At 36.7% G+C, this 21,407-nt stretch overlaps 1 protein-coding gene across 3 annotated transcripts in view; it reads right to left on the bottom strand.

Moving 5' to 3' along the window:
• Nucleotides 1-6,189: 6,189 nt before the first annotated feature.
• The window catches only part of RAB8B (RAB8B, member RAS oncogene family), a 28,653-nt gene continuing 13,435 nt past the window's right edge, over nt 6,190-21,407 (bottom strand). The window contains exons 2-10 of one of the 3 annotated variants that reach the window (XM_082769122.1): nt 20,213-20,273; nt 18,936-18,996; nt 17,532-17,609; nt 16,387-16,476; nt 15,525-15,590; nt 13,403-13,453; nt 12,958-12,982; nt 10,428-10,500; nt 6,190-6,372 (exon numbers count right to left, since the gene is read on the bottom strand). In XM_082769122.1, coding sequence (XP_082625248.1) covers nt 10,451-10,500; nt 12,958-12,982; nt 13,403-13,453; nt 15,525-15,590; nt 16,387-16,476; nt 17,532-17,609; nt 18,936-18,996; nt 20,213-20,273 — 482 coding nt within the window. In that variant the 3' untranslated portion in view covers nt 6,190-6,372; nt 10,428-10,450. Of the gene's footprint in view, nt 6,373-10,063; nt 12,983-13,402; nt 13,454-15,524; nt 15,591-16,386; nt 16,477-17,531; nt 17,610-18,935; nt 18,997-20,212; nt 20,274-21,407 lie in introns of those variants that run through there. The other 2 variants (XM_082769121.1, XM_082769123.1) reach the window with 2 other exon arrangements.

Below are 21,407 nucleotides of genomic sequence, written 5' to 3'. Positions count from 1 at the left end.
AGTAAAATTATTTTACTTCCTCTTCAAAACATTATTATCAACTGTTATTAAAAATAATACGCAAGACAGTTTGTGATTCCAGAGAAGTGAAATGGCACCATCTAGTGACTTACAGATCAGAAAGTTGAGTCAGAAAAGTTGTTACGTCTTGTACTTCCTTTCAACACCATGCATTTGAGTTTGGAAACAATAGCAAAAGGAAATGTAAAAATAAACATGAATGCTGGAACGCTTACTATGGAACAAGGAATTAAAAGCCAAGTGGAATTACTCAAGAATTATTTTTCTACTGAACTATGGACTTATAGTCTTCAGCATATTAAAATGTTTTTGGAGGTATGTACAATATAAATTTAACAGTCCCCAACCCAAACGTCTCTCTAGGAAAGCCAAAGGCTTTTTAGGCTATGACAGCAACAGATTATTAATGCATTTTCTATCAATTATTGCTAACACACACAGTTGTCAAAATTTATGAATAAAAATTGAGTAACTTTGCATAGATCTAACTCACTCCTGATTTAATCAAGTAAAGCTGCCCTTTCTCTTCAACTAATAACACACCATATTTTCACAGACACCTTGATCCTAAGTATTTATGTTCACTGATTCATATTTCCAGAAGACTGCTTAGAAGCTGAATCATTTTTTTCCTTAACAAGAAGTGATATGCCCTCTGCAGGGCTATCAAAGAGGGCCTTTCCTTTAGAAATTGCTATACAAAAAATGGAAAGGTGAAGGAGGATGTGCAGTGGAGATTTTATACTCTTCAGACATTTTTCAAGTTTCCTCTCATTCTTTTTTTCCCTGTATTTAGTAAATACAAAGAATAAACTTCCTAGCAAAGCAAGAAACTTAGTTTCCAGTAACACAAAACAAACAAACAAACAAAAACATCAAAAAGCACCACCACCCCTCCAAAAAAAAAAAAAAAAAGAAACCCAACACCAGAACAACAACAAAAACACAACTGAACTGTCAGGGTGCCCCACCCTAAAAAGTGGGAAAGGTTGAAATTATAACATCAGAGAATTATGTATTTTTACAAACTGAGAGACTGGAAATACCTTGTGAAGAACATTCCAGTGATCTCTAGCTCTTCTGGCTTCTTGTTTATCCACAGCTCTATGACAGGACAAAGAATTCTATCTATTCTTAATAAAAATTAAGACAAATAAGAATAACTGCTTACTGGGATGAAGTCAAAAGGTGTTAAGAAAAGCAACGGACAGGAGAGCTGGCATCGCTCCATACTGCTGCAATCTGCAGCAACATAAAGTAAAAGAACTCATGTTCTGGGAAATCACAGCTACTACAAGCTACTACAGGTAAGGACCATTTTCCAAGACCTTCAGGATAAATCCTTTCTGGTTAGTACAGCATTGGGTCAAACTACTTAATTGGATCCACTACCTTCAACATACACAGCTGGCCTACAAAAAACATTTCTCTATTTCTCTGAAGTACTTCACCACACAGATACCAAGTAAAGCACAGAAATACATATTTGAATAGACGGCCTTTCCTCTTTTGAAACTTTTTTTCAAGCTGAAAGTTCTGCCTGCAAGAATGGTTTCCAGCTGACACACAGTAAAAACATGACTGTTGTAATTGGTCTTCCCAGCAGAGCTCACCATAACTTTTACAAAAAAAATGTATGATTTTCAAAATGTGATTTTTGAAAACTTTATTTGCAAATATGTGAGGGTATTATTCATAAAATATTATTGTCAGATGTTTTAACCATCATGGAGATATCAGTGGAAGTCCACAGACTCCCATTTGGAGCAAATATGTACCTTCTACCTTCCTACTTTTAAAGACATTAAAAATATATTCTTATATAGAGTAGATCCAACTTTATTAAAAAGTCAGACGGTATTATGACCACATCTCTTCACAGAAAGAAGAACATTTTTCAGCCAGCAACGACTAGTAATTAAAGGCTATTTTTATAGAGTACAGTAGAACAGTAAATCCATCCAAAAGTCATATCACTTTCACAGAAATAAATATGTAGGTTTGGAATAACGCTTCAGAGCAATGTATTAAAATACACTGCCAGACGTTTCACCACAAAACTGGTTGTTCATGCATAGGTGTAAAGAGCAACAAAATTTGAATTTTAAGTAATTTTTAGTAATATTTACTAACTAATTGATCAAATTTCCCCCTTTTTTTTCAGTTCCTATGGAGATGACCTTCAGAATGGTGTTTTATGTATTTTATTCAGAAAGCTATTTACATATTTTCTATCCTTTCTAAAGTACAAATGATAATACGTAATAACCACAGTGTTATTTACAAGAAATAATCAATTATTGCAAAACAATTTGAAAAAGATAATCCTAGCAATTGCAGTGTTTTCATTAACAACTTGAGTTAATACCAGCAAAAATAACTTTTGTCTTATAGAATCAATCATTTGATGTCTTACATGACATTAAATGTCTAACATTTATGCAAAAAATTAAATTTGGTTCATTTGAACATTTGTTAAGCGGCTTAGACTCCATTCAACTTACCATAGGACAACTGTGCAGCACAGACAAATACAGTTTCTTCTTGGCTTATAGTTATGAAGCCTTTGCTATCTTTTCTGAAAAAAAAAAAAAAGTAATTAAAATTAATTTTAAAAAATAGAGAAGACCTAAAGCAAACTATTTTGTTTTATTTTAATTTTATTTTATTTATAATTTTATCAGCAACCATACATGACATACTTACATATTTTCTGGGACTTTATAACAAACAAACAATTTTAATGTTATTAAGAGGGGGTCAGTTTTTGTCCACACTTCACAACAGGCAAAAAAAACCTGACCTAGTGATCTGGAGGAAAGCAGAAATTCTGAATCCAGCATATACTGAGCTTTATATATATATATATATATATACACACAGTATATATACATGCATATATACACACACACACGTATATACAGAGCTTTAAAATATTTCGTGTTTTCAATAATTAAATTCAAATTCCAGCTTTAGGGATGATAAGCTCTGTTCAGAATGCAACCCTGTGACAATCCCCTTTTGAAGTTTTCAAAAAAATCAGAATTGCTTTTTCAGAAAAGACTGATAATAAGTGGCTTCAGAGTCAAGTATTCAGCTGCTGCTAAAAAACATTACTGGAGATGAACGATTTCCAGACATTTCAGGAAGACCTCACTCAGGTCACCTCCTCACACCATCCACATGATGCCAGCTAATTAGACTCGTTAACTCTTAGCCTCCTGCCCCAGGAGAAGCCTGGAACACAGCCTTTTTTGGGACATCTTACTGCTGACCAGAGAAGAGGAAACGATGAAGAGTGAGTTCAAGTGTAGGTGAGAGAAGGTTTCTATGGCTACATTTCACCTTCCCCAGCTGCCTGCTGCCGCTTCCTTGTGGCACTGTGGGTTCCCTGAAATATCAGTTCCAGAGGGACACCCATGTCACGTAACGTCATACATTCTTTTATTGCTTGCACAGTAAGTCTGACTTGTGATGTGGATGAACCTCTGCAAGGAGGCTGACATCACTTGTTGGAAACCACTGCTCTAGATCAAGAATGACAAACTTGTGTTGGAGACTTGGCACTGGAACACCCGACATCTTTAAAAATAGAAAGCTCATGAATCTTTAGGTCTTGAGTTAGTGAAGCAAGTTATTGTGGCAGTATGTTATCAGGGTAGGGGGGCTGTTTAGAGCTTTGCTCACCAGCTGAAAATCAGAAGTATTAAGCAATGTTGTTAACAGATAGTATCACTTACAATTTTCCCCTAAGAAAGAAGATTCTGGAAAGATTTGCTGGAGCATGTCAAAGTTTTCACTTGTCATTTAGAAACTGAGCATTAAAAAATAAAATAAAAATAGAAAAAAATCTTGGTTTAGTATCTAAAATTAACTGGCAGAAACAACCTCACTATAGAAAGCTATCCATAAAAGACAACGACATTTATGTCAAGACAATGATGACTGTGTGGTCAGATAAGTATCACTGAGTGCTGGATGCCTAAGCTGTGTGTGCAAACGCAGGTCAGCACAGTGAGCATTTGCTCGCAACTATATTCACTGATCTGACATCTCATACGGCCGTCATGAGGCAACGTATCGTGATATAATACTATCTGACGCTGCAGCCCACTTCTCAGAAAACCTACGACTGCATTAATTTTGTCTTCTCATTTAGATGGAGTTTAAATAAAGGGGAAAATCTTATTAAAGTTCAAATTAAGTATTTGATTCCATATCTTTCAGCAAAATAGAGTTTGGTAAGTGTATTGTCTTTAATCGCTTTGATCTTTACATAAAGAACTATGGCGTCACAAATTGCAGAAAACTCACAAGCAGTTATAACAATGACTCATGTAAACTTCCAAATATATAGCCGAAACAGAGTTTGTTCTAACTGACTTTAATGAAGAGCCATGATAAATGCAATATACTTCTAAATTCTCTTTCTTTCCAGGAGGCGGCCCTTACTATGGAAGAAAGTTTGAGGGTTAATTCTTCTGTTAACCCTATCAGCTGTAATTGATCTCCAATTTGCATCACAGACCCCAATTTCTTAAGTTTCATTAGTTGCTTTAAGACTGCAATTGCTCTATTTTCTATTATTCAACCTAACTCTTGAGCAAGTTTATTGCCACAAGAGAACTGCTGATTCTTAGCTATCTGCCCAATGATTCCACATTTAAGGAATCTCCAGCAAATGGGAGATGTCAGACGGCTTACTGTGAAAGTCTGTAGTAGGTAAATGGGAACAGTTCTGTGGCAGAACACAAAACACCTCTGGAAAGGGCCAGTTTTTCTGTAGTGCTGCATAATGGCTACCATGAATTTGCACAGCAATAAACCACAAAAGGGAAGGCAGCAGCAGGGACACCAGCCAAATGAATTCCCTTGAACCAAAGAGGAACAAAAAAACAAACAAACCCACCCCATAACTATAATTCATATTGCGTTTCTCACCAGCATTTGAAAATTCTACCTGAAATCTGATTAAGGATCTCCATGAGGCAAATACACTGGTTAGGGAGTTGCAGAGTGAATACCACAAAAGAAATGCATTCTAAATAAAAGTATGTTTCCCATAAGCAAAAAGTGATTTTTTCTTTCAAAATTAAACCAGCAATTTCATCTCTGATGTGGTTAAAACCAGTGAAATTACCCTTGCGATTTATGCAAAGTACATCTCTCCAGAGGGAGGAACAAGTACCCTGATTACACCGTGTGAGAAAACACAGCAGACCAGTGCTTGAAAACGTTTTCTGTGAAGTCTGTCCCCTACAGTGGCTCCAGGAACACCTGCCAGGCCCCCAGGCCGAAACCACGGCTCTGAAGGGTTACACGAAACCTCAGGGCAGAGCCAGAGCGGGGCGCGGGCGGGCTCCAGGCCTGGAGGTGCCCCCAGTACCTCCCCCCGCCCTTTTTGTTTTGTTTTTTCCTGTTTTGTTTAACCCCGAGCAGCAGTTCGGTTTGACGACAAAGCATCCAAGCGGTGCAGCGTTTACCTGGCAACCCCAGCGCTTGGCCCAGGGAGGCCGCCTCGGGGCGTTTAGAGCCGAGGCACGGCTCTGCAGAGCGCTGCGAGGAGCTGCCTGAGGGCTCGGGGGAGCCGCTGCGCCCCGGGGCCGCGCGGGGAGGCCGGCAGCGGCACCTCAGGGCGGCGGGCTCCGGGACGCATCCCCGCAGGAACATCTGAGGAGAGGCAGGGGAAGAGGCCGGTAACGAGCTGCCGCCGGCACCAAAGGCGAAAAGCGCCCGGCCCTGCCCTGCCCTGCCCGCGGGGCCGGAGCGCAGCGGATCCGGGCTCTGTGAGGGAGGCTCTGTGCGGGGGCCGCGCCCAGCGCTGAGGAGAAAGGGCGGGAAAGAGGCGGCGCTGCGGCCGCGCCTCGGGGCCTGCCGGGTGCCCGCGGCCGGAGCCCGGCCCGGCCCTGCCCAGCGGCGAAGCCGCCCCTGGTGGCCGCCCTGCAGGCCCCCAGCGGGGCCGGGTCCTCGCCCCTGTGAGGGACAGAGCCCCGCGGCGGGTGGGGGCCGGGGCGACAGGGCGGTCAGATAGATGTGGAAGGGAAATGCTTACAAAGGGGAGCTGTGGCCCCTATTTTACACATTTGTTTAGCCATGGCCTGAGTTCAAGTACACTTACCCGTGCAAAACGACTTACAAACTAAGACACACGCTTGCGCCTTCCTTGTATTTTATTGGTTCAAAGCATAAACGCAGGTTTTACAAAGTCAGTGCATTGCAGGTGAAGAAGCTTAGAAGCAGTACGCAGTAGCATGAGACTTTAAACTCATGGATAAAAGGTGCTTAGACTTCTGGAGAACGTGCCATCCTTCATCTAGAACACATACCAGAACTAGTTAGTTGCTATGGTGCCTGGAGGAAAAAAAAAAAAAAAAGGAAAAGTAACCCTAGAGATTTGAAAACAGTCTTGAAAGTAAACATTCAACCTTTCCTTTTAAAAAAATGTATTAACATAACTACAAGTAAACCATAAATAATTGGCTAAATATTGTTTCCTTTAGAGATGAGCTTCGAGATGAGCACATTGCCAGTGGTACGTGAAATGGTGCTGAAAACTCTCCAGTCACGAACGTAGCAGTTGAGAAAGGTGTCAGCGTAGCAGTTCTTGAGTTTGACATTTTCTGTCACAAGGTAAGTACATTTACAGCAGTGTCATCTTTTCTATGCTGTTTCACAAAAGGTGTCTAATCAAGTCAGAAAAGTTGGTGGCCACAGTGATACTTTCCCCAAAAAATCAAAAGCAGTTTTGAAACAAGTTTATCTATCACTAACATCTTTTACTACCTCAGTCTCAGAGACCACTGCCAAACGGCCTGGGGATTCCAGTTACTGCTGTGTATTTTGGACACCCCTTTGCCGCCACAAGTTCTAACTGCAGAAAGTCATCTCAGTCATCTCCTCAAGGAAGATGTTTAAGACTAAGTAAGAGTGAAATGCTGAACAATTACTGAATTTGTACGTAATTTTTACAGAATTGAAGTCAATGCAACATATCCAATATTAGTGTTTTTTGCACATTTTCCACAATTCATTAAACATGTTAATTCCTCGGATGAGGGAGATGCTTATATCCTGCTTAAAATTTAAAACTGTTTTTCAGACTGAAGGAATAATATGCACTAAGCATTTGCTCAGAGGATATGTTAACTCTTGTTCATACCAGAAATTTAATGCTCATGTGCTCTGAAGACAGAGTAAAAAATAAAAATGAAGAAACAATGAAATATCCTAGAACATTAAAAATTCTCTGCATACTTCCATGACCTTTCTTTAAACCACTAGATGGCAAGAACATTATGCAACATAAAAGCTTTATGTATGTATCTCAATGATTATAAATAATTTCTTTAGAAAGGAGTCTAATATTATATTGTGTTGATGACCTTGATATAACTCAGGAAATCTGAAGAGCCACTAGTCAACTAAGTTAGAAAAAAGCAATTTACTGAATTATAAAAAACTGGATAGGTTCTACATGTATACCAACAACTTGCCCCTAGTCTGTAAGTGTGCTAGAACTACTTTTATGGTAACTCCTAGTCTACAATCAAAAGAGATGCAGGAACTGTAATAAATCACCAGTTTTGTGCAGTGTAAGTATGCTTGCTGTTTCCTTTTAACAGATGGACAACGCAAATCTATTTGAAATGTTATTGAGATGTAGATGCATGCCACTGATTTCTGTGAGAACTGAAGGACTCACAGAAGTAATTTTAGGATTGCCGAGTATCTAGAGCCAGTTCAGATAAAGAGGATTTGCAAGACAGTGTTTGAACAGTTTGTCCTAAAAAAGCAAACTCGTCTACCAGAAGCAGTCTGATTAAAGAAAACAAACGAAGTAAGGATAGGCATCTACAGCTTGCTCTTGTTGGAGGTAAAAAGACATGATACATCCTTTCAGCTAAATGCAGTTTACTACAGGAACATGTAGAAAGCACAAATTTTAGAAGCTACTTGTAATCCATGGTGAAGTACTACTCCTATATATTTCAGAGTGCCCAATTGGGCATCTCAACCATTAATCAACTTTGGTCTTGAGTAGACAAAACCATTCTTTCCTTAACTTCTCTAAATTTTCATACCAATTGTGACTTCCTTCCAAACCACACAAATTTAAAAGCCAAGAACTATTGTTATAGCAAACATTTCTGTTAAATCCCTCTCTATATGGTTTTGAATGAAGCTGGACAAACAATATTTAATGTATTAATGACATTTGCACCTCAGGTTACTTAAAAGTAAGATCTTACCTTCTACAAAAAAAAAAAAGGTTTAACAGCTTAAATGACTACATAATTCTTAGTCAAACTGGAGACTGTTTCTCAAGGTATCTTTGCTGGTGCTGCTCAGGAGGTACTTGGGAAGTAACTTTACATGACACACTGGAAAAAATAGTTCCTTATGAAGCATGCTTAAGGTCATTGAAATAATATACTTAGATTTAATTTATATGAAAAGTCATCACTACAGGAATAAGGGACATTTCAGATACACCTGAAGAACAGAAGTTTAGGTATAAGGAAAGCCATACAAAAAATACCTGTGGTTTGACACTTAAGTTAAACACAGCTTTACATACGCAACTCAGCTGGACACCTTTCCACAACAGATATGTTGAAAATAGAGTGGAAATTACAACCATCTAAAAACTATGTGGAATATTTCATACAAAATACTCCAAATAACTTTTAATTATTTAACTTTTATTTGAGACACGTTATTGTAAAAAAAAAAAAAAAAGTTCACATGGAATAATAAAACCATTGGAATTTGAAGTGTTTTGTGGTTTTTTTTTTTTTTTTTTTTTTGGAGAGGGAAGGATTATTTTTTTCATCTATACACGTCAAAACACAATTAATGATTAGGCTTACAGGTTAATCACATGACAAGATCACTTTATCTGCAGGAGCTTTTCACATTACACCTTTGACCAAAGATAAAAATGTGCTTAAACACACACAGTAGAACAATTCTATTTCAAAATTAAGCATTTTCTCAAGGGCTATACTTTCTAGTCTGAATTTAGTAGCTACATTGCATTAAAATAACTGTAATTGAAGTTTTATTTGCAAAAATGTTTGTAAGGCCATAGGAATGCACTAAAATACTTAAATTCGCCAGAAACAAGAAAAATCAATGGAAATCCTGCTTTTGTGGAAGAGAGAAGTACAAATTTTATTTATAAGAATGAGAATGGCATAAGCAGTTCAGTGAATGGAGAAAAAAAAAAATCTATCACCTACAGACCAATCAATCCTCAACATTGCAAAATTTCAGTTACATTAATATATAACCAAATAACAGGTGTATTTCCACAAATAACATTTATGCATTTTACATATCATTCATGTACTTTCAAATCATTATCCATTCACGATATTTTAATGCAATATGTATATTCAAGACTCCTTTCACTTGTGAAAATGACTTAATTCAACTTCAGCAGACTAGAATGGGAAATGTACTTACAATGGAAAATACTTTCTGGAAAAAAAAAAAAAACAAAAACAAAAAACAAAAAACAACAACACCCTACAAGTACAAGTCTGAAACGTCAATTAGCATTTTTGAGACTGTCCCCCAAATAGAAAAGTCAGCTATGTTGGGTTTTAAGAGTGGTTTAAGCAATTACAATAATAGAACTTCCAGACAGTAAGTAATTCAAATATTCTATATACACTCAACAAAAACTTCTTGTGCATGTTTTGCTGAGCAGACAAAGCTAAAATTGCAAAGCACTGACACCGGGTTCTCTCTTCTTTTTAAACCACTTTGAAAAATATTGGTCAAGATATAGTGCACAGGCATGGGGAAAGAAATATTTCAAAAAAAAAAAAAAAAAAAAAAAAAAAAAAAAAAAAACAACTCAACAGCATAAACAGTGTTTTTTTCTTTTTATCAAAATCCATCAAAAACACCTGCCTTTCCTAAAAAGGTTAATGTCGATTTCTGGATCAAAACAGAAATACCTTTGCTGCTTACTGAGTAATTCTGACTTTCACTCTAATGAACATGAAAATACTAACTAGTTGACTGAGGTATAGTTGAGTCCTTCAAAATTTAGGTTATATAGACTTGAGCAATGTAGCAACAGAGACTGCACAAAACAATCATACTGATATTAGAAAAGCCTGTAGTACCCAGCATCTGATGCCTAGGCAAAACATACCATTTATCATCACCCGCTTGTCTAAAGCAAAATATAGCTAAAAAATCCCAGTAAAACATACAGCTGATTTGCACGCTAAGATACAGCACAGTTTTCTGTCTGACAAAGCAGACTGTACACAGAAATAGGTCTATATTGACCAAAAGTTAGCACACTGATAAAGTGCAGCCACTCAGCCATTTAATACTGCTGGAGAACAGGGGTGGGGGCAAAACAGAGAGAGAAATCTGCGTTTTACCTTATCCATAAGACCACATGAAATTAGAATTCTTCAGTTTCAGCAGGGGACAACAAAATTGCACTAAATTCTTCTACAAATAGAAAAAGATGAACTTTACATGAACATTAAGCAAAGTGAAATATTTACTGCATCTTTTTATCATGCATAAAGTGAATTTCCTATGGTCTTACCTCACACTTATGTACAGTTTAGCACAGCTAAATGTAAGAAAATAGCAAGTTCCCCTCCCACCCCCAATACAGAACAGATACCCCAATACGCTGCTGCTTCAAGAAGCACTTCATAGACTCTACTACTTACAGGCTCTTTCAAAGGGAAGTTCATGGAGACTAATATTGAACATACATTTAACCACACAGCGAAGACAGGAAAAACAACACAAAGCATTCTGTAAACGGTGCCAAACACAGAACATGTCAGTTTTGGTTTGCAGACAACCCCTGAGATAAAAATCAAAGTATTACGACACCAACTAAGTCAGAGGTAAATTACTGAAAATAAACAACATTCATAATTGGTGTCACAACACTTTCTGTATAGAAGCACTTTTTTTTTTTTTTTAAACCATACAGAAAGCATTACTGCTTTAGCCTGTCCAAGAAAAACATCAAGGGTAGACAACAGAGCAGTTAGGGTTGCTTTGTTTTTCCACTAAACCTTGTTGCCATTATGATTTTTTTCTTTATTATTTATTTATTTATTTTAAGTGCAGCAACAGAAGGTTGAGATTCACCATCTAATTAAAGTAACTATTTCCATGAAACTAAATGTGGTGACAGGTTGTTAACCACCCAAAACTTTATGGAACCAGCTACTAACATTAAATATTTTCAAATCAAAAGTCTTCACATCTAATGCTATTGGCCTGTTCACTTTCAAAGTATTTCTAACAGATCCAAGATGACAAATTCAGCATCTGACACCACAAATGAAGCAGTTATCTGCAGTAGCAACCAATTCACTGTATGCAACTTGAGATAACGTAGTGAAGCAAAAGCAAACACGTCAGAGACATTACTCGGACAATGACAGAATTCACCTATCCCCTAATAACAAACATACTGGACACAAACTTGTAGTTAAAGCTTACAATGGTCCAAGTTTGGCACATGAACAGAACTAAAGCACCTGTTTTAATCACTCATTGAGGAAATTTTTCAGAAGACAATAAAAAAGTAGTAGAACAAAGACTAGGTTATACAATGCTCAGTTGAGTAGAAAAGGCAACTAAGTTTCAACTCTGCTTCTAACAGTCCAGGTCACTGTAAAAGTTCATGATGAAAAAAGTTTAACTGCTTGAGCAGACCAAAGAGGGCTTCATACATTCAGAATTAACTACATAACTAATATTACATTATAGCCCTAGCGTGACATTTTCCACAGTGCCAGAACTTGAAAAACTTCAGTAACTGCACAGGAAGCTAGCTTTTGGATACCTCTGTTGCCAAGGGCCAATGCTTACAGACATTAACAGACTATCCTTAGTATTACACTAGAAATCAAAGTCACCTTTAGAGCAGTCATTTCTGAGCAAATGAATCCACAAAGCAATTACTCAAAACTCATGCATTCAGGTTCCACAAGCCACTTAAGTGATAGTGATGAGGCCAATTTGTGATGATGACTTCAACTCCAGAGTGCACTTCCTCATCAGAAACAAAAAAGGTGCAGACAGTTTGAGCTACTAAAGGAAGTTAAGTGAGGAAAGACACTGTGTTTATTAAAATAACTGAAAGGTGCATATGTGAAATCAGACAGTGACTGGCAATTCAGAACACAACTTTGCTAAGTCTGGTAAAGAACGAAAAGCAACATACTACATTCAGAATACAAGCCATGGCTTCTGTATGAACAGATTTGTGCATCTAAGAGAAAAAACCCATACAAATTATTAAATGTCAATTGTTAGAGTAATTCTCATCATTAAGAGTGACAACATCCATACTGCAGTCATGGCCGTAAATATACAGCAAGGAAAATAATGGAAGTGAGACTTTCTGTCCCATGGCTGTTCTGCTTTAAAATAATAAATTTGTTTAAAAAAAATAAGGGAAAAACCTGCACAAATCTGTTAAGAATCTTACTTACAAGTCAAACTGTGCAAATACAAATGTAAGATTGTGCTGTAACAGGCAGTAAGAGGCTAATATGGATGTGCAAAGTTAAAAGAAACATAGCAGCTTTTGCAACAGGCAGTAAAACAGAAAGTAAAAAAGGAAAACAAGTTAACTCTTGCATTTGTGTCTCCACTTCATAGCTTCCATATCTGAGAAAGAGTAGCCTGACAGGTCAATAGGCTTAGTGAGCAAAATCCACTTGGTATTTTGTGTATCGCAGTCTAGGTTCAATGGAGCTCTCAGCAGCAGCTTGGTGGTATTATTTCTGAGGCTTTGTGACCCTGTGCTTTCAAAGAAGCAGAAAAGGTTCTAAGTGTGCTGCAGTCTATCATTAGAAGTTCATCAAAGTAGCGTGCATCGAAAGAAGCTGCTCTTCTTAGATCGATTTTCTGTTATTTTTACTGGCCCACCTGCCCCTGACGAACTGTTGTCATTCTGAAAAAGAAAAAAGTATCATAAAATGCAGGAAAAAAACAACTTCAGCTTTCCTAGTTTCCCTCTACACTTCCTCCCAACACACACACACACAAACAATAACCCAGAGCAGTGGTTTGTTACCAGACTTAATAACTTGATAAAACTGCCTATTTTTACAAGAAGCATTTATCTAGCAATCCAAATCTCAATTATTAGCTCAGGGAGTGACTACAGTTTGACATTTAATAAAGCAAGGATCATACTGTTACACTGACAAAGAACACGTTTCAGGCTGCTCAGTAAAAAAAAAAAAAAAAAAAAAAAAAATTCACACAAATGCACAATCCCCAGGAACTTTTTGATAGGACTTCAAACAAGCCAGTTATCTTAACTGTAATTTCAGTATATCTAATTTGTATGATAGTTCGAAATACAAACCATTTTTCTGTTGAGCTTTGTCATAATGTCCCGTGCAAGCGTGAAAAAAGCCTGGTGACAGAAATAAAAAAAATAGGAGTCAGTCACAAGACACATTAAAAGACAAGATATATTTGGAGTAGTCTGGCATGCAAACAATAGAGTATTCGGTAGGCCGCTTAGCACTTCATATTGCAAGGCACTGTGTTTAACACTGACTGCAATAAGCATGCTTTAAAAGAAAATAATTTCCTTCTTTCTCAACTTTGAAGCAAGTGAACAGACTTTTCCCATTGCCTACTTATTGGGAAAAACTATCTGATGAATAGAAGGCTGCATACATTAATTTATTTATTTTTGGCTAAGCTGTATGGTACATCACAACTAGAAACCTACATAGAGTTTTGAGGCTGGCATGCCTGGGAATTCATATCCAAGTCAGCTTTCTTTCTGTCCTCCAAAAGCTTTACCCATGGGTTACCTATAGCCTTTTCTTTATGCTTCTAACATTCCTTAAGGGGGGGAACATTTAAAAAAAATAAATCACTCTGGCAAACCTCAGCATCTCAGTCTTCAACATACAAAGGAGAAGGGAAACTTCTGTAGCAGGAAAATGCTGCAATTCTCCCAGAATTAGTAAAAAAGAAGATTTTAGGATTTTTTTACCCGGAGATATCAACACCCCAAAGACAGTTCCATAAATGGAGAAAATGTAAATGTGTTCTGAATACACCCAAAGACACATATTCATTTAATGCAAATGAATAATAAACTATTGATCCCAACAGCATCACAGTTTCAGCATTCCCCACAAGTTAAACATTTGGTGGAAATAAAAAGAAATTGTTACTTGCTAAATGCCTATACCAGCCACATTTATGTTTTCCTCACAATTCATGCAACATTTCCAAAAATACTCAGGTAGCCAAGTCGTTTGGAGTAGTCACAAATTAATTTAATTCAACTCCTATGGAAGTCAAAATGAAATTGCAGGGCATGCCATGAAACAGCAAATCAGCCATCTGGAAGAACTAATGAAGAAGATGTGTACTTTTATTAGGAGACTTGCTATCCACCATTGGTATTATTTGCTAATGTTCACACTTCTACTGTCTGCTATAAGAATCATAATGACAACGTCATTATCAGGTCAAGCACTATTTCTGATGCAGAACAGTGCCACTAAGTCCATTCTAAAAAATATTGTATTGCAACCTTCCTGCAATTAGAAAAAAGTTTTTACTGGCACAGTACTGGTCATGTTAGTATACAGTAACAATCTCTTTTGTTAATGTCAGCTGGACAATCTGAATTAAGTACATGTTTAGAGGACTTTTAAAACGTATTCCATCAATACAAACTGAAAGGCTTTTAGACCATTGAGAATGACATTCAAAAATGTCTGCCTAATCTGAATGAATACATCTTAATGTAACTTCTTCCTTTTCGTATCATACCATTTATTTGTCCACTCTTTTCATAGTTAACATCCTCCCTCAACCCTCCCAGAGATGAGGATAGTTGTTCATGATAAAATAGATTTGAGTTGAGCTACTTTTCCTTCCAATTCTATTTCCTTATGCTCTCACAAATAGCAAGATGGTGTTTTTAGCACAGAATTTATTTGTAGGTAAACAGATTCTATAGGTCTAGTGTCTATAGGCTGAGTATTACTTGCTTTCTTCCTCCTCTAAGATCAACTTATGACAGTCTATGCTGATGTTCCAGGTTTACATACAAATCTTCAGTCTCATCTACACAGCATATTTAGTAGTAACCTGAAGGCTCATTGACACAGTAGCACATTATTCTGGAAGTAAAGAAACTTGCATCTGATTTCCTGCACAAAGCTTTGTTCTAAAATTACACCTATTCCCTGCCCAAAGGCACTTGCAATTGAAACCTAAAAGAACTGTTTGTTACAATAATAGCACTGTTATCAGCCATTTAAAAACAATTCTGGGTATTACCAGAAAACAAGAAATGCTAGGTTTTAAAATAGCTTTCTAAATAGAACAAGATTGGTGACCCAGAAGCACAGTTGTGATTTCAGGTCAGTAAGCCCAGTAGTTACAGATCATAACATACCGCTACAGTAATAGTTCATGAAACATACTTAAGCATATGAACAGCTATCTCTTACCTCTTCCACATTTATGCTGGATTTTGCACTTGTCTCCAAAAATTTGATTCCATAATCAATTGCTAACTGTAAGAGAGGTTAACATTTTTCAGTTATTCTGAAGCTCCTTTGCAAAAGGAATGTTTTACATAAGCTCATGATAGAACAGGTATTGTAGACTGCAGCAAGCTTTAAAAAACAGAGCTTAATTTCTGCTTTTCTCTTACAAACATTAAAATTACTGGACAATTAGAGAAAATATTAAAGCATTCCATATCCTCATGTAAATTCAAAACCTACAAAAATATTCATTTGTCACAAAGACTTATTTAGGACCCAAAAGCTCATTGAGATAGAATCTTCATTGATATGGATATGTTGACGAGGTGACTACATGCAACCACCCCTCAAGCAGTGTAACTAGCAACTGTACTATTTCAGCTGCATACATGATGACGTTTATCATATAGTAATCTTACTCATTTGCTCTGCAGAGCAACTAATTACATTAGCTTTAATAACAATACCTATGAGAAGAGTACGACCATGGTGAATTGGGTACAATCTGATCAAGCTACATACAAAGCTTTATATTGGACTTACGATATTTTATACTATGGCAAAGGTCGGCATTATTTACAGGTTCTTCCCCACAAGACAAGAATAATGTTAACATTATTAAACTGTTAACATTATTAACTGTTAAACAGTTAAGTGCTATTTAAAAAAAAAAAAAAAAGCCTGCATCTTATATAAAAAAAAAAATCTTAAATGGAGGCGTGAGGCTCATTATCTCTCATATACCTAAAGAGAGCAAATACCCAGTAGCAGAAATCCTAAGAACATTTCGCTTCCAAGTAAATTAAGTCAACATAAAGCTTACCTTCTCTCCTTTTTCTTTTGAGACTTGTCTTTTTTCATTCATATCACATTTGTTACCCAGGATCATTCTTTCTACATCTGAAGAGGCATGCTGGAGAGGGGAAAAGGTAATCTTTTAGAACAAATTAAATCATGATTTACAAGAAATTTTTGTATGTCAATCTCATCCACAAACGAGTATATTATTTTCCAAAAATTATCTAATGCAAAGGCATTATTGAGAAAGGGACTAACTTTTGAAAGAGGCAATCTAATATTCAACTATTAAAATAGGTTGGATAAAGATTTCCACATTCAATTTGCCTATCATCACAAATCAACTACAGTGCCACAAACTCTGCACCACTTTGCATGCATACACAGGCATTTGGATATTCTGGAAGTGTCTATGCACCACTTTGAAATAAAGTGCGTACCATTAACATTATTTGGTTAAGGTATCATTACACAACATATTTGTATTTTTAAAATAGATTACTAATAAACGTCTAAGTTGTAATCACAAAGTGAACTTCAACAAGAACACCTTTCTAGCCCATTCTCTATTGGGTCAAATTGGTCACTTCGACAATACTCTTGCTTAGGTAAAGAATAATACTTAAAAAAAGCCTATGGAATTTAGACTGGGTTGGGGGGTTGGGGGAACATACACAAGAAAAACAACAAGAAAGAAATGAGAAAACAGCAAGAATCTGTTACCTAACTACAGCTTCACTAAAATTAGGGCTTCTCCTCTAACTTCATAATGACCTCATGACCCCTCCCTACTTGACAGCATGTCCTGTTAAATAATTTACAATAGGGCTAGCAGGAAGGAAGCTTACCGAAGACCAAATGAAGAGGACAAAAATCTTTAATTCGACAAACACACAACACAATAGCAACTGAAAACACACAGATCTGTCATCTTAGTGCAAGGCTGACACCTTATAATCTAGCTCCTTCCCATTCCTTAGACAAACCCAAAAGCAAAAAAGAGCAGTAAAAGCCATAAGAGCATTTTCAAAAAACTTTATGCAACTCCTTTCACTGTATAGTCTAACTTGGCCACATATGTTGGCAGCTATTGTGAAATTATTTGATTATTATTTTTCCCAGGGAATTCATAAGATGGAACGAGTAAGAAGTACTTTCCAAAGTACCTACCTCCTCAATGTTTCTTATCCAGTTTTTTATGTTGTCAAAAGACTTTTCATTTGTTATGTCATACACCAGCATAATTCCCTAAATAAAGAAAATCTTGTTAGACGAGGTAGCAACGTTAGTTGACTTTGATGTATGCTGTTAGTTTGATTATTCTTGAAAAAAAATTGACACAGGAATTAACACCTACAAACAATAACCATTTCTGAAAGCTTTATGCATTTGCTGAAGATTCACCCAAAATATTACTATTTAACATCTCGTGGTACTGCTAGATAGATTAAACACACTAATAGAAAGCTTTAAATTACTAGCCTATAGTTAGGAAGAGTTCGCAATCTCTACTACAGCAGCAAGCAGGGGACTTCAATGCTCACATCAAGTTTAGAAGCAGCAGCCCTAAGCAGTCAAAGGATAACAAAACCTGTAAGATTCAGCCTGCTGGGGCCAGTGTTATCCTTTCTGAAAGAATCTACCAGGTGCTCTCACAGAAGCTATAGCTCTTTCAGAGAACATTGATGTATGTGAACTAGCATGGACTTTCAACAAGCAACATACCATATGGAACCACACAACAGCTGTATTAAGGACAGATTGCCAGGTTCACCTCCATTTCTTATTGTCTGTCCAATCATTCCTCAAAAGACAAAGTAGTCCTTGGCCATGAATGCTCTACCAGAAACGCAACGACTACTGTTTTTTCCCCACCTACATTCCATAATAGTGGGTTTATCTGGACACACAGCCAGCCTAAGTATGAATGGATATCTTTGTAAAAGGTGATGAGAACACACAGTAGCAGCAGAGCTAGTCAACTGCAAGCTTAAATTAACAGTCTCCACCTCAAGCATCTCAAATCATAGCATTAAGAGTCATTACATGTAGATGTACCACAAAGAGTTCAGGCTCCAAGTGAGGTATTTGACTTCGAGTCATTATTAATGAAGGAAAAAGTAACATTAGCTTTTGTAGGTGATCGCATTTCTAATCCAGATTTTGCATTGTCTACCAGCTGAAGGTAATGAAGAGCAGAAGGAAAAGCAGCTCAGTGAAATATATTCTTGGTATTAAAATAATTTTTTCACCTACTTTTCAAACACTTCAAATGTATAAAGGGTTGATTGTATTAAAAAAATTATCTATATTAAACCATGACTATTTAGCTTCTTAACTACACTCTGCAGAAATTGTAATCACATTAAAAAAGGCTTCAAGTTTCACCACAAAAAAACAGGACTAGATAAAGTACCAGCAGGTTTAAAAAAAAACAAAACAAAACACTTTATTCCCCATGGTCCAGGCAACAATTATCCAATTCTCCAGCTGAAGACTTACATGATGTAATACAAAGAGCAGCAAACCAGTTACACTAGTTGTACATAAGCTTTGTCAAATAAGAGCACTCACCATGGCTCCTCTGTAGTAAGCTGTTGTGATCGTGCGGAATCTCTCCTGGCCTGCTGTATCCCTAAAATTCAGTGAAAACAAACATTTGATTGAGGTGGTCTTTACACTTTTGGGTACTTGGAAAAGCCTTTTAAAAACAGAACAACGGTGTATTGATACTGACTCATTAAAGAAAAATACAATTTAGAAGCTGTTTGCACAAGTTTCTTCAGGCCTCACTTCCAAGCTAACATACTTCTATCAGTGATAACAGTAGCACCATAAATACAGCATAAAAGCATTTACATTTTCATTCACATGTTAAACAGCCTTTCCTAGAATTAACAAAGGCAGCTCTGATGCATCCGAGTCCTGCATTTAATAAAATTTAAAACATGCAGTAGTAAAATATTTTGGGTTAATGGATTTTCACATACTGTTATTTATTAAAACCAGCCACTATAACTTAGTGTGCCCCCTTTTTTTTCTTTCTTTTTTTTTTTTTTTATATCCTAGATAACTTCAAAGCAGTATCTGTCTGCAAGTGAACAACAGAACCAACATGTTTGGATACTAGTCAGACCTACAGGATGTTAAATCCAAAAGGGCTGGGGGAAAAAAAAAAAAAAAAAAAAAAGCTAACACCTTTTTGACTTACATCACCAATACAAAATTCATACCAACCACTTCTGGCACTTCACTTCCTCAGTCACAAGAACTTTGGCTTGCATGCAAGTATCACAGCTATCTTTGCCAGAACTTCAGATATCAGCAAGAGCCCTACATTCACCAGTAGCATTTTAAGAGTTTGGCATGTGTAGTAATGCTACTCCAAGTACCCGTCTACTGTTATCAGTAGTCTCAGCCTCTGCTAAGCCACCATGCAAGAAATGGGAGCATTATCACTCACCTCTGCCTTTATAACTAGGTATTAAAGTATCAAATAATTCAGATTATATTTTATTAGGTCTCATTTTCTGGTTTATAACTATGTAATTAATACTTCTCTTCCATGTGGAAAAACTAAAAGTGCATTTAAGAGGACAGCTTTTGATAAAATGGGAAGTTGCTATAACACTAGCATGTGAACAGGCTATTTCCTGTGCTAATGAAACACAGCCACTCAAAGAACAAGCTAGAAGAAATCACAAGACTTAAAGGCAATTAATAAAAGGTATGAAAATTCTGGTACAACCATGCTTAAAAGTTACCAAGTATTCCTGCTCCAAGTATTCAATACTAGTGAATACAAAGCACTCAATACTCACGCAAAACTTAAATTACTTTGGAGTACTTACCATATTTGTAGCTTGATTTTCTTTCCATCTAATTCTATTGTTCTGATCTTAAAGTCAATTCCTGCCAGAGAAAAAAACACTCTGAATTTTGCAATAAATGAAAAGGAAGCATTCAATTTTCTCTGGGCAATTTGGTAAGTGCAAACGTAGGGAAAAAATATTTCTGAAACGGTCATTTCTTGCACACACTAGGAAGTGAGAGATGCACGTCCTCGGCTTTATCCAAAGTATCAAAATTATTCTCCTTAATGAAAACGCACCGAGCTCAGAATCACTGATAAAATCGGTCAGGATTATGGGAAGATTTAATCTCAAAACTTGTCTGCTTTCCTCCAACAAGGTCATTAGTTTGAATGTGTATTTTTCTCAACTTTTGACTAGTCCCTACAATTAAATTAGAATCCCTAGGACATCTGCTAGCTCTGAGAAAAAATAATATACTATGGCTCTTCAGCTGCTTTTCTTGCAACACTTTATGTAAGCCAGCCAGACATCACAGTCAAGTGCGAAGGATCACAGGAAATAAAAGCTATACAGATAGTTACTGAAGATGACCAAAGCAAGGATATCAAGGATACCAGTGCACGAATAACTCAGATTTTCTAGACAGCTTCAGAAATGATCAAGAAAACATTTCTCTCCTTTGCCCCCTTACTCTTCCACATGGTACCCATCAGTCCTATGATTGATTTGGAAGACAGATTTTAAGTGGTGGGGAGCAGAGAGAAGGCATTAATTCAGAAGAGCTTAATATCTCTTAAGGCTTAGAGGGATCATCAAATTAATTTATGAAGCAAGGACAAGATTTCCAAACAGACTAGCATTTTAACTACGCTATTTTAACTTTCGCATATCTAAACCTTTACTGTAATACAACTCAAATTGAGATCGCTCAAATTCCACTGTCTGACTGATTCTTGAATCCCAGGGCAGTCTCCTCCCCTAGTTAATCTGATTTGAAGTTAATGGCCCATTTTTCTTTCACTGGATCTTAAACAACTACTTGATATCTAGACATAATCTGTAGAAGACACTTTTTTTCCCCCCCCTTCTCCTTTCTCCTCTTTTCTGAAGTGTAATTTAAGTGGCAATTATCAAGAGTATCTTAACTGGGAGAATGCTGTTTCTAGCTTCATTAATTTATCCACAGCTTAAACAGGAAGCCCTGGAAATAAGCTACAATATTTTTATTTTA

This window comes from Aythya marila (assembly GCF_965140915.1).
Source record: "Aythya marila genome assembly, chromosome: 11".
NCBI classification, from domain to species: domain Eukaryota; kingdom Metazoa; phylum Chordata; class Aves; order Anseriformes; family Anatidae; genus Aythya; species Aythya marila.
This window is presented reverse-complemented; position numbering and strand designations above follow the sequence as displayed.